This window comes from Chiloscyllium plagiosum, chromosome 3, assembly GCF_004010195.1.
Source record: "Chiloscyllium plagiosum isolate BGI_BamShark_2017 chromosome 3, ASM401019v2, whole genome shotgun sequence".
Classification (NCBI taxonomy): domain Eukaryota; kingdom Metazoa; phylum Chordata; class Chondrichthyes; order Orectolobiformes; family Hemiscylliidae; genus Chiloscyllium; species Chiloscyllium plagiosum.
The window spans coordinates 12,623,745-12,638,525 of record NC_057712.1 but is presented as its reverse complement, the minus strand read 5'-3'; the positions used below and the strand labels follow the sequence as shown (position 1 = coordinate 12,638,525).

The 14,781-nt window shown below is 38.2% G+C and overlaps 1 protein-coding gene across 7 annotated transcripts in view; it reads right to left on the bottom strand.

The window, feature by feature from the left end:
* Positions 1-348: 348 nt before the first annotated feature.
* Positions 349-14,781, bottom strand: part of LOC122541001 (CYFIP-related Rac1 interactor A) — a 215,828-nt gene continuing 201,395 nt past the window's right edge. For all 7 annotated transcript variants that reach the window (XM_043677442.1, XM_043677451.1, XM_043677434.1 and 4 more), the window contains 4 exons: positions 13,775-13,854; positions 13,069-13,195; positions 8,262-8,332; positions 349-3,337 (listed from right to left, as the gene is read on the bottom strand). In XM_043677442.1, coding sequence (XP_043533377.1) covers positions 3,268-3,337; positions 8,262-8,332; positions 13,069-13,195; positions 13,775-13,854 — 348 coding nt within the window. In that variant the 3' untranslated portion in view covers positions 349-3,267. The remainder of the gene's footprint in view (positions 3,338-8,261; positions 8,333-13,068; positions 13,196-13,774; positions 13,855-14,781) is intronic.

The following is a 14,781-nucleotide window of genomic DNA, read 5'->3' as shown; positions in this document are numbered from 1 at the left end:
ACTTATTAGCACACTTTTTAAAAAGAGTGCCTGTTAAGATTACTGACGTAATTAGAACACCAACTACCAATACTTTCTTTGTGCAGTACATATAATACTCACGTATCAGTTCATTTAGGAACAAGTGCACACTCTAGTTTTATTTTGATTTCACGCATGCATAACAAAGAAATATCCAGACTGTATTCAGAATCTGTATTTCAGTCAGTTGGTTAGATTCTGAATGAGCAAATTTTCTGCAATATCTTTTGAAGAACCCATCCAGTATGATGCTTCCAATAACACACCTTTTGCTGTGTTCCTCCGGCCTCTTGCCTGTCTACTTAATTAATAGCAGTATCAGACCAATTGACTTTTCATAATTTTTAATCCAGTTTAAGTTAGAATTCAAAATACAGAGCAATATACAATGTATCACAAACAATATCAAAGCTTTTATTACTCATATTAAACTGCAACAATAAATCATAGTGGAATAAAATAGCAAATCTCACATAGGATGAACACTGTTTTAGTACAATGGAATTGAAGTGTCATGCCACCGTTTAAAAGGCCTGATCTCTAAACCAACTTTAAACAGATTTTAAAGTGGCAGATATTACTTCTTTGGGGAATGCATTAAGCCACATTTTCATTTTCCAGTGCATTCAAAATACCGTTCACAAACAATCTTGCCGAATAAATCTTCTGAAACTTATAATTAATGCTAATAATGTGATGATCAAGTGTTCACAGAAGTTGCTGACTCTCTATTACTGTGCTCTCACCTTGGCAACTTTAACGAAAGGCTGCAATGCAAAAACAATGCTATGATAGTTATATCTCATTAGTGCTGGAATTGAGATTCTATGGGCTTATATGTAAATTTTTTCATCTGTGTGAAAGGACATTCTTGAATCCGACATTGCAATTAAATCCAAGCCAATATACTTAAAAAAATACAATATTCTTGGGTCCTTTATAATAGTCTACAGTGCAGTAACAGATTCACCTGGCTCAAATTGGTCACAGTATTCAACTGTATCAAATTGTTGCGGCAGATCTCTCAAGGCACCTAATGTGATGTGGATGCAATCAATCAAATTTAACCACCATACTGGCCATTTTGCCACTGAATTCAGTACACTATTTATGCAAGTGTCAACTTGTACTAGTGGTGGCTGTAACAATCCAAGAAATTATTTTCACTTTTCCACAAGTACAAGACATTAATTTCAATGGTTGATCCTACTATACAATCACTCGCGATCCACTTAACTCATTGCTGTCGTTTTCCCAAAAAAAACACTGCCACGGAAACAACTGACCAATCCTAGATTTTAACTCAGTTTTCTAGCTGTGATTTTAAAAAAGTAAATGTTTTATAAAATTTTAATACTCAACTAACTCCAACGTGTACTCTGTCAGACACTCCAGATGTAATGGAAAGGCTTCAAATACATAGAAATGCTTCAAAATAATAGTTGGAGCATTTTGATTGCCAATAAAAATTAAACTTGTGAACTTTAAGTTTGCTCACATTTTTATAGTATATCCACAAGGACAAAGGGCCACTGAGTTAGAATCTCAAATGTACAAGTAAAATACAATGCTTCAAGAGGAAAATCTGTACTTGCCCTAAGGATATTTTCCTCAGTTCATGATACTGGCTAATCATCTCTTCAAGATGAGAGCCAGCTTGCATGACCAGAAGGCAGCTTTAGAAAATCCCTACCATTGTTACCCTATTAAGCGAAAATCTTTCTTAAAAACGAACAACGGTAAACCTGTGGTGTAAAGAGAATATATCTTGGCACGCATGTACTATAATTTATACTTTCACACATGATGCTGACTATTCAAAACTTCAGCAATTGTGGATTATTCATTCAATCACATTATGGAAACAAATATAATTATGTGGGTTACTGTGACATATCCCCTACTTGCAGAATACAGGTGTGATATATTTTGTTAGAATTCTTATTAAATTGCGTTTAATTTATGTGCACTTCATTCATAGAATGCAACACGTGAAATTTTATTGCTTGTATAAAAAATATGTTGAAATAGAAATATAGTTTTACATCAATGAAGACGTTAAAGAAACATACCCTCTCTTCTTATAGGCCTATATAATTTTCCTTAAAATGTTTTTTTGTTTATTCTCCCTTCGGTTCACTTTGCTTCCCTCAGCTATATTTTGCAGATATCATTTCAGGTTCAACATTTGCCCTCAATTATTAAAATGATTTTGACTATTATTTCGCAGCATAACACTCTTATGTAATAAAATTTGTATAGATTGATTTATCAGTCCGTAGTAAGTGTTTAGCAATGACTATAAATACATTCAAAAGCACGTGACCCTGTACCAATGCTGCCTGTTGCTTATCAGCATACTTCACGTTTTGCCAGTGTATAGTATTCCCCTTCTTTTAACTGAGAGTGCATATAATGTAAAATGCACAACTTGGCAAATTTAAAATGCCCAATAAGTCCAGACTAGACATATAATCTTATTTTTATGTTCATGTTGTGAAGCTCAGAGAAGAAAATCATCTGTAATCTATTAATGGCCTGCTTTAAAATGCTAGCACAGAAATTGTGCAGTCAAAATGGTATGGCTTCTTAATGTTACGGCCTTTTTTTAACATTTCATGTTCTGTTCATTTTTTTTAATGACAGATAAACTAGTAGAGTGTAAAAGTGATTCTTAAATTCATTGCTGCAGGCTAGTAAAAGAGATGTTATCTCTTCAAAGCTCAAAAGCATATTTCCAACCAAATATGAGCACCAGATGGAACAAGGTGCAGATCTCAATGATCTATGCCCATAGTAGCTGACTGACCAAACATGTGTAAGACAACGTGAAAAATCAGCAAGCTTGTGTTGTTCTTTGTCATAGTAAGAACTGTTTCCCTGAATGCTAAGACACTAAAACACTAGCAAAATTTACACAAAGATTTGCAAATGTACCGGATCTTTATAGTAATATAGAGAAATTCATACTGGAGCAAAACAGCATTGTACATCAATTCTGCCAAAAACAAACCGCACTTTGCAACATCAAATATAAGGCTGCAGGTATGCTTCATATTATGCTATGTAAAAATAAAAAAATGCCATTCATCAATTTTATTATAAAGGCTTTTCTTCATATGTTAAGTGATGAGGAGGGAATGGTTATGGTAAATAAGACAAATAAGTATTAACACCAACTTGTATTAAATTATGTAAACATGTACATCTTCTGAGGTCAGGACAGAGATCCTCTTGCCCAAGCAGTTACTGAACTTGAAGCATGGTTCGAATCTGTTTGGATGCTGATTCATCATTCAGGTGTCTTGTGGTGTACCTAAAAATTATTTAATAGTATACACATATTATTGAAGGAACTAATCATCCACAGTCGGCAAAACTATTGCCTGCATGTTAAAGTTTTTAATAATTATGTTTGACAGTATATGACCATATCTTTGGGGTGTTGTGGTCCAAAATGTCAATTCATAAATGTAGTTTTTCTTCCCTTTCCTATGGGCAGTACTGCCCCATATAAACAAAACAGCTGTTTTTAAACAATTCAATAGGGCTCTCTTGGATTTAATTAATATGAATAGATATAAACACCCCAGTCAAAAACAACTTTATTTAATCTGCCACAGAGTTTCTTTCCACACGTTTGTCAAAGTTTAATTAAGTACTGGATTACTAACCGATGCAATATATTTATCAAATTATTAACACAAACCACCAAAAAAGATATACTGGATTACTGTGATGTTCTTTTATTTCAGGTGTTGGGCTTCAAATGAAACACAAAACTGTTAGTAGCTTCATTCAAATAAGATATTAAAGAAAGGGCTGCTGTGGAAAATAGCATACTGTACAGCAGGAGTGCCTGGAGAGATCAGTCTGAGAATCGCATAAACTGGTAGAAGGCCTTCAAACTGCACCAGAGCATCAAAGAATGGCTGATCTGTACCTTAGCTCCACTTATTTGCCTTTGCAGTAAAGGTCCCAATATACCCAACTTAATTAAAATGTAAACTAATAAATCTCTATGATTTTAAATGCCTCAATAAGATGACCCCTCAACTCCTAGAAACCAAGGAACGTTGCTAAGGCACACTGCTGGGAATTTTGTTCTGCATTTAACATACTGAATTTGAGGAAGGTGATGGTGGTGCTTTCAGTGGGTCAAAAAGCTGGAGCAAACCTGATCTCAGCTATTTCTTGGAGCAGTGACCCCAATCGATGCCATCATGTGATGAACTGCCAGGCATCAAAACTCCCATGCCTAAAGGTTGCAGATTATCTAAGAACTGTTGGTCAATCAGAGGGCTGACTGGTCTTCAGTCCCAACAGGGCCACTGAGGGAGGTAACTCAGGGAACCAGTGGTGAGATCAGGGTATGTTTGTGCATTTGCTGTCCTTGCTGGGACCTCTTCCATAATCATAGAGTGTCCAATAGTAGGCCGCTTCCCTCTGCCAGCTTTTACTGAATATCTCCACACATGGCAGAGGAGATCTCTTCCTTGTCCTGCTGTGTTTCCAGCACAGTGGGAAAATGGCCCTAAATCAGTTACTTTAGAGCTTCAAAATGCCTTTGGATGAGGAGACCACCTCCACCTTTCATGGGAACATCGGAGTGGGAGTAGGCCATTTAACCCTCCGAATCTGCTCTCTCATTCAACACAATCATGAGTGCTCATCTATTTCAATGCCTTTTCTCAAACTAGGCCCATATATATTTTCTTAATTGGTGTTTCGAAATTCACAATTCACTGAGTAAAATTCACTCACAATTCACTCATCATCAACGTAAATGTTTTCTTCCTTATTTTGAAATTGTACCCTTTGGTTTTAGACTTTCCAACTACAGTAAATATCTTACATGCACCTACCTTGTCTATCTCTTAGGTATTTGATAGCTTTCTTCGAAATTCTACAGAATAGAGGCTTAGTTTCTCCAATCTCCCTTCATAGGACAGTCCCGCTATCCTGGGGAGAAGTCTCGTAAATGTTCATTGCACTGTCTCAATGACAATACTATCCTGCTTAAGGTAAAGGGCAAACACTGCAAATACTACTTCAGGTGCAGTTTGACCAAGATTTTATACAACTGAAGCAAAACTTCACCACTCCTGTACTCCTCAAATGACAAATGCGAACATACCAATAGCCTTCCTGAATGCTTGCTGCATCTGCATGTTAGATTTCAGTGATTCACCAATAAGGACACCCAGGTCCCTTAGTACATCTACACTTTCTAATCATTACTCAAAAAACTACTGGGCACATGTGTTCCTCCTATCAAAGTGGATAATCTCACACATTTCCAAAGTAGATTCCATCTGCCATGGTCTTGACCACTCATTAGATGACAAATTCTCTGAAACCACTTTGGATTTCCTCTCAGGACATATCCAAATTATTGATATGTACTGTGAACAGCTGGGCCCCAAGTACTGATCCTTGCAGTGCTCCATTAGTCACAAACTGTCAGTGACAGAATGACCTATTTCAACCTACTGTTTCTGCCTGTTAGTCTTAATTCAAGCTGGTACATTATCTCCTATTCCTGGTGCTTTAAGTTTGCTGACCAAACTCATAGGGATCACTTTATCAAAAGGCATCTGAAAATCAGAGTCCAATATTTTTATTGAATCCCCTTTATAAATTCTGTTATTAACAGCTGCGACAATCTCTAACAGGTTCAAACATGAATTTCCATTCACAAGGATATGCTATGTTGAATCAGACCATTATTAACCAAGTGTCCATTTACCACATCTTTTATAATTGGTTCCAGCATTTTACTTACTACTGATGCAAGGCCAATAGATCTACGGCTCCTTGCTATCCCTCTCCCTAAATAGTGAGGCGACATTTACAATGGTACAAAGCAGTGATTTTCCAATCTGCGGGATATATTTCAGAATTTATAGAATTTTGGAAGATGTTAGCTATGAGGGTGGTGGACAAACAAGTTCTCTCTTTCAAGCTCAGGTCCCAGGGACTTATCATCGTTCAATCCCATTAATTTCTCCAACACAACCTTCTTATTACTAGTAATTTTCATAATTCTCCCAAGTTCCTTAGACTTCTGATTCTGGGACAGTTCTCGTATCTTCCTCAATGAAGGTAGATACATCATACATAATTAATCATGGATAAAGTACAGCAGATGCTGGATAGTCTCAAAAACAATAGTGGTAGTCCTGGTAACAACATAGTGATATTCAGTGATGAGGTCATGGTCTGAGATAGGATGTATTTGGCTTCTCTGCCATTTCACAATTCCTCATCATAAATTCTTCTAACCCTGCCTGCAATGAACCCACATTTGTCTTTGTCAAACATTGCATCTGTAGAAGCTTTCACTGTCTACGTTTGTGAGTTTACGTTCATATTATGTTCTCCCTTTATCAGTTTTTTGGTCTTGGTCTTCCTTTGCTGCATTTTAAAATCCTCTGTGGTCAGGTGGCCAGCAGTAGAAATGGCTACTAGACTGGTTAAGAGCTACAATCAAGCATACTTGGAATTTTGGTCAAGCCAGTTTAAACTCTGACCTCAAAGCGTTGACCAAATAAAGCAAGTGTCATGTGTCTCTAAATATACTGACACCATACAACTTTATAGAGAGCTTGGAATGTAGCTGTTTACAACTTGGTGTAAACACTTGAGAGTTATTTACCATAAATTTCATTGGTCGGGATTGAACAACATGATCGAGATTTGATCAATTCATGTGCTGAGTGCCATAAGACATTCTGAAAATTGAACATATTTTGAGGTAAGTTAGCAGAACAAAGGATTTTCTCAGGGGAAGGCTAGGAGACCAATATTTGAGAAGAATATGTCCTGAAGTTACCTCCAAAGAAAATGAAGAACCATGAGGTGCGATCTACATGGAGTACAAAGTTGGTCACTTTATTCAAATTGGGGTAGTAATTGATTCAAGCCAATTAGAGTTAGGGTTAAACCTGAATTAAATTCAAGTGAGGTGAAGTGAAATGAAGTGAAGTGAATTGAAGAAGTAAATTTTGCAATGAATGTCGGTTTTATATTAAGTATTGGTACTTAAAGAGATAAAATAAAGAAGGGTTATTTAATTAAATTCTGAATCTGTTCTCGGCCTTTTGTCTGTCACACAAGGGAAGAACACTTTAGTGTACTCCTTTTTAGGCAACACCTCCCAATCTTCAGACTTCTTACCATCCCTGGCAATTTTATAGACCTTTTCTTAATCTTATACATTCCTTGAATTGCTTTTTTAGCCACAGTTGACTGACTTGCCCACTGCTTCAGTGAATTACTCAGAACAGAGATGATGGCCAACCACCTCGCCTTTCTACTCAAGTAAATTATACCCAATACATGTAGTGCCTGTCCTCAGAGTGAGCAAGGTTACTCATGGGCACTTGAATTAAAAACATGCTCATTTCTCTCGTAGAAACATTTTTCATCTGTAAAGCAGAAAATTTCAGCAAAAGTCCAAAATATATATAAAACTGGTGCGTATTGGAAACTGGTTTCTTAATTTGGACAGAAGTCCTTAATTTGCCTGCCCTACAATGTGTTCATTGCATATCTTAATATAGCACAAGTGAAATCCAGAAGTCTTAATCTTCAAGTGGCCTCAAACCCTATATGAGATGGAACACCACCAACTGCTGGACATGGATAAAGGCATATCCTTTCAAGTAAATACTCGTTCATCTAGCAAGGTATATCATGCTATCTGTGAAGTGGACACTAATTCTCAAACTCTGATGTACCTCACAAATGTAAAGCCACTCAACTTGACCTCCACCAAAATCCATAACATAACTGTACAAAGTTTTCCCCAGTATATTAATAACAATAGGGTATACCCAAGATAGCCCTTTACAGACAAGTATCAGAAACCGGACATGAAATGGAAGCACTCACTCTCAAACACTGAGCAGTTCAAGAATATTAAGCTAGAATGCAATGTACAAATGGTTTTATGATTATATTCAAAGGAAGGTTAGGTTCTACATGGAATTTCATTGAATACAACAGCTTGGAATGAACAGTTACTTTACTTTATCCAGTGAAATTCAAGTATCAGTACTTACTAAATACAATGGAAAAAACATCATTTTCATACCTCAAGGCTAAAACTATACATAACTGGCCAGACATTAGATATACGACCATTAGATATGAGCTACAAATCAACTGCAGATAAAGCAGACTGCACTCACATTAATTCTTAAAAGAATCTGGTTAGGAAAAAAATCAAATCTTACCTGAGCGCATTCAGAAGACCTTCCACGTTGTTTGGTGGCTGCTCTTTCAACACTTTTATGCATCCTTTCATCTGAGATATAACATAAGCAATGGTTAAGTTTCAGTAAGTAATACAAACATTTATTATATTTCTCTGTTGAAGCTTTACACCATTATCTCTTTACACTGTTGGCATATTTTAACATAATGTCCTGTTGTGGCCTTGAATGGTCTGTTTAAAGCATCCATCTCTTCAAAGAATTTGCTTCAAATCAAATGCAATCTATTACAAACCCATTAAAATGTCATAAAATGAAGCTCAGAGTTCATATGAATCTTCAGTTGGAATCAGCCATTTGTTAGTAATGATCTGGATTTCCACTTAATGATTTTAATGTCTGCTAATAATCTTGACAATAAATTTATCAAATGAGTTGACAAACCAAAACAAATGCACAGCAAGCATAAAAAAAGTATAATCCCAAGTGTATTTCATGCTGCTTCACAGTAACTTAATGTCTCTATCTAGTAAATTTGCAAAAATATGACTGAACGACCTCATAAGAAAAAGGGTCTTGGAGCATATATCATATAAAAAAGAAATCAGTCTTCATTTCCTATTGCTGAAGAAAAATACTTCCCAAGATGGCTGCTTTTCCATATTTAAGTCAGATTTAATTTTTGTAGAGTGGACAAATTTTGTTACATTGTAATTACAAGTTAGTCCCTTTACTTCAGAGTGAGTTCTCTTTTTCAGTTTATTATGGTTATCATTACTTGAGCCACCAACATTGCTGTTTCATGCAAAATGCTAATATAGTGCTGTCTATCCTTGTGTTAACTTTGAATATCAAGCGGTAAGTAAGCAAAGAGCATTTTGCACCAAAAAAAAAAGTGCATTTGGCAATTGACTGGCAATACAGAAGTGGCAACATGCTATTCCTGTCTACTGAGTACTTGCACCACTGACCTGGTCTCAAATTTGAACCCAGTTACACGATATGGCGGTCTAATGTATCAGAATCCAGAAAGCCAGTTGGTAAAAGATACTCCTGGAGCCAATATTTAGTCACTCAAGTACTTTGTCAGAGTGAAGCATTTGATGTATACAGTTCCTTACTCAACCACTCTCAATTTCAATAACATTTCCTAAAGTGAAACCCTATTTCCTGCAACCTGACCCTGAGACCCTCAAAATGATTCCACTTGACAGGAGTAGGTGAGAAAATTTCAAACTATCAGAAATGAATCTGCTTTTCTTAATCAATACATTTAGAGTCAGAGACACATACAGCCCGGAAACAGACCCTTCGGTCAAACTCATCTACGCCGACCAGATATCCTTACCTACTCTTGACTCATTTGCCAGCACTTGCCCTCTAGTTCTGGACACCCCCACCCCAGGGAAAAAAACATTGTTTATTTATCCTAACCATGCTCCTCATGATTTTATAGACCTCTAAAAGGTCACCCCTCAGCCTCCGACACTCCAGGGAAAACAGCCCCAACCTATTCAGCCACTCCCTATAGCGGGAATTCTCAAACCCTGACAACGTCCTTTTCTGAACCCTTTCAAGTTTTACAACATCCTTACGAAAGGAGACCAGAATTGCAGTCAATGTTCCAAATGTGGCCTAACCTATGTCCTGTACAGCCGCAATATGACCTCCCAACTCCTGTACTCAATACTCCTGACCAGCAAAAGAAAGCATACCAAATGCCTTCTTCATTATCCTACCTACTTTCAAGGAACTATGAACCTGCACTCCAAAGTCTCTGTTCAGCAACACTCCCTAGAACCTTACCATTAAGTGTGTAAGTCCTGCTCTGATTTGCTTTTCCAAACTGTAGCACCTTACATTAATCTAAACTAAACTCCATCTGCCACTCCTCAGCCCATTGGCCCATCTGATCAAGATCCCATTGTACTCTGAGGTTACCTTCTTCACTGTCCGCTACACCTTCAATTTTGATGTCATCTGCAAACTTACCAACTATACCTCTTATGGTCGCATCCAAATAATTTCTATTAATTAAGAAACGTAGTGGGCCCAGCACCAATCCTTGTGGCACTCCACTGGTCACAGGCCTCCAGTTTGAAAAGCAACCCTCCGCCACCACTCTCTGTCTTCTACCTTCAAGCTAGTTCTGCATCCAAATGGCTAGTTCTCCCTGTATTCCATAATATCCAACCTTGCTAGCCAGTCTCCCATGGGGAACCTTGTTGAACGCGTAACTGAAGTCCATATGGATCACGTCCACTGCTCTGCTCTCATCCTCTTTTGTTACTTCTTCAAAAGAAAACTCAATCAAGTTCATGAGACATGATTGCCCACGCACAAAGCCATGCGGACTACCTCTAATCAGTCGTTGCCTTTCCAAATACATATAAAGCCTGTCGCTCCGGATTCCCTCCAACAATTTGCCCACCATCGATGTCAGGCTCACTGGTCTATACTTTCCTGGCTTTTCCTTATCACTTTTCTTAAAAAAATAGCATCATGTTAGCCAACCGCCAGTCTTCTAGCACTTCACCTGTGACCATCAATGACACAAATGTCTCAGTAAGGGCCCCAGCAATCACTTCTCTAGCTTCCCACAGAGTTCTACAGTACACTTGATCAGGTCCTGGGGATTTATCCACTTTTATGTATTTCAAGACACAATATCTCCTTCTCTGTAATATGGACATTTTTCAAGATGTCACCACATTCTATATTTTCCATGTCCTTCTTCACAGTAAACACTGATGCAAAATACTCATTTAGTATTTCCCCCAAATCCTGCAGCTCCACACATAGGCTACCTTGCTGATTTTTGCGAGGCCCTATTCTGTCCCTAGTGACCCTTTTATCCTTAATGAATTTATAAAATTCCTTTCTATTCTCCCTAATCCTATTTGCCAAAGCTATCTCATGTCCCCTTTTTGCCGTCCTGATTTCACTCTTAAGTACAGTCAGACTCCTTTTTTACTCTAAGGATTCACTCAATCACTACTGTCTATACCTGCCATATGCTTCCTTCTTTTCCTTAACCAAAATCTCAATGTCTCTTGTCATCCAGCATTCCTTACACCTACCAGCCTTTCCTTTCACCCTAACAGGAATATACTGTCCCTGGACTCTCATTATCTCATTTCTGAAGGTTTCCCATTTTCCAGTTGCTCCTTTATCTGTGAAAATCTGCCCCCAATCAGCTTTTCAAATTTTTCTTCCTCCAATTTAGAACTTCAACGTTTAGATCTGGTCTATCCTTTTCCATCACCATTTTAAAATTGAAAGAATTATGGTTGCTGGCTCCAAAGTGCTCCCCCCCAGTTACCTCAGTTACCAGCCTTGCCTTATTTCCCAAGAGTAGATCAATCTTTTGCACCTTGTCCGGTAGTTACATCCACATACTGAATCAGAAACTTTTACTGTACACACTTAAATTCCTCTCCGTCTAAACCCTTAACACTATGGCAGCCCTAAACTACGTTTGGAAAGTTAAAATCCCCAATCATAACCACCCTATTATTTTTACAGATAACCGAAATCTCCTTACAAATTTGTTTCTCAATTTCCCGCTGACTATTCGGCAGTTTATGATACAATCCCAATAAGGTGATCATCCCTTTCTTATTTCAGTTCCACCCAAATAACTTCCCTGGATGTATTCCCAGGAAAATCATCCCTAAGCACATGTGTAATGCTATCCCTTATCAAAAACACCACTTCCCCTCCTCTCTTGCTCCACTTTCCATTCTTCCTGTAGCATTTGTATCCTGGAATATTGTAGCCTGCCAGTCTTGTCCATCCCTGAGCCACGTCTGTGTAATTGCTGTGGTATCTCAGTCAGATGTTCCTACTCAAGCCTGCAGTTCATCTGCCTTCCCTGTTAGGCCTCTTGTATTGAAGTAAATGCAGTTTAACAGTCCTTCCTTGTTCTCTGCTTTGTCCCTGCCTGTTTGACATGTTCCCTTTCTCAATTATACTCTTCTCAGACTGATCACATTCCTCATTATCTCCCTGGGTCCTCCATCTCCTCCACCACCACCCACCTACTAGTTGAAATCCTCCCAAGCAGCTCTAGCAAATCTCCCTGCCAGTATATTAGTCCCCTTCCAATTCAGGTGCAATCCAACTTCTTGTACAGGTTACTTCTACTCCAGAAGAGATTCCGATGATCCAAAAATGTGAACTCTTCTCCCATTCACCAGTTCCTCAGCTACGCATCCATCTGCTCTATCCTCCTATTCCTACACTGTCTACCTCGTAGGACCTCCCTTTTAAATTCCTGCCTAATTTCTGTATTCTCCCTTCAGAATCTCCTCCTTTTCCCTTCCTATGTCTTTGGTTCCAATGTGTACAATGACCTCCTGCTGGTCCCTCTCCCCTTTGAGAACATTCTGCGCTTTCTCCGAGACATCCTTGATCCTGGCACCAAGGAGGCAATACACCATTTTGATTTTTCGCTGCTGAGTGCAGAAACGTCTATCTGTTCTTCTGACCAGAGAGTCCCCTATCACAATTGATCACTTGGAACCCGTTGTATTCCTCATTACGTTAAAGCTGGTCTTAAATATAGACCAAAGAACCTGGCTTCTGGATTCGGTAGAATGATCATGCGTATAGAGAATGCGAAGCAGGGATAGATCAATACTTCACAAAGCATGCAAATCAGCATTTTTAACTTTTACAAATAAAGCTAGAGAAGGTAGCTGATGGAAATAAAAATCAACCACTTAAAGTGAGAATGTGGTTTAGTCCAATAAAACATGGCAGCCTTATTTTTCATTCTTATTCAACAAATAATGCCGCCTATTTTCTCCCACATATATTTCCTTACATCAATTTTTGATGTTTTTGCGAATGCTCCCACAGGGTGTACATGATCATAGAGTATAATGACGCCCACCATCACTCTCATACAGAACAGCAGAGTTTCATCATTGGTGAATCTACTCTTGTACTCCCTAGTTAAAAGGAAAAAGATTAAAATGCAAACTTAAAAGTAACAAATAGTTATTACAATATTGAATATTAAACTGTGTTACAGTATTTTCATTATTACCATTGGAAGTGATATGTTTACAAGGTACATTTCAAGTTTCTCTGGTTTTCAAGATAATGCTGATTGGTTAATTAAAAATAATCATCACCAGCAGGTGAAAAAAGAGATACACACACCAGCATATATTCAGCATCATAGGGCATCAAAAATTGTAACATGCCTGATGCATAAATATTTTAACTGCTAATTTAAGAAGCACGATTTATTCATTATGATAGACTGTTTTTCTGTAATTCACTGCATTTCCCCATGACTCCACAGCCCAAATGCTACGAGTACACTTTTTGCAAATAGACAGAAAAGACTGGAATGATTCTAGTCCTTTTGACTATTTTAGTTTATACATTCAGAATTGTGGATCTCACTGCCCATCAGGTCCCTTTTGGGAAATGATCTTTGGACAAAGTACAAATCTCACATAGAAGTCTAATCAATAGATGACACAATAATTTGAAAATAGGAATTTCTGAATCGTACTTACGGTGTTTCCAACATGACTTTGCACACGCTAGCCATTGTACTTAAACAATCAGTTGTATTTTCTATAGGCAGGGTCTTGTTCTAAAATAGAAAAACAGCGATAATTTAAAACAGAAGAACAAATCCATAAGCTGAATATTGTAAAAAAAAACACTTATTGACCACTGTGAAGCTCAGCTTTCCTTATAACTTTATCAACAGTGATTCACAGTCAAAAGACTTCATTCTCTATCCATTGCAGTCAGACTGAATCCTTATAGTTAACCATCATTTTGATCTGTTTTGGGAGACACATTTTACTTTGGACCAGGTACAAGTGTCGAACAATTTATTAAAGTGGTTGCAAGTGCTGTGAACACTTCCAGTAACTGGCACCAGGAACGTCCATGCGTGAAGAGGTCCACTACCTAAATTTAGAACTTCACAACAGGTGCAGACAGTCTCTGACTTGGCACTTCTGGAAGTGAGTTGAAACTTTATTGCTGGAACAGCACAGCAGGTTAGGCAGCATCCAGGGAACAGGAGATTCGACGTTTCGGGCACAGGCCCTTCTTCAGGAATGAGCAGAGAGTGTTCAGCAGGAGAAGATAAAAGGTAGGGAGGAGGGACTTGGAGGAGGGGCGTTGGAAATGTGATAGGTGGAAAGAGGTCAAGGTGAGGGTGATAGGTCGGAGTAGGATGGAGGCGGAGAGGTCAAGAAGAAGACTGCAGAAGACTGCAAGAAAGTGAGGTCTGCAGATGCTGGAGATCAAAGTTGAAACTTTATTGCTGGAACAGCACAGCAGGTCAGGCAGCATCCAGGGAACAGGAGATTCGACGTTTCGGGCACAGGCCCTTCTTCAGGAATGAGCAGAGAGTGTTCAGCAGGAGAAGATAAAAGGTAGAGAGGAGGGACTTGGAGGAGGGGAGTTGGAAATGTGATAGGTGGAAAGAGGTCAAGGTGAGGGTGATAGGTCGGAGTAGGATGGAGGCGGAGAGGTCAAGAAGAAGACTACAGGTCAGGAAGGC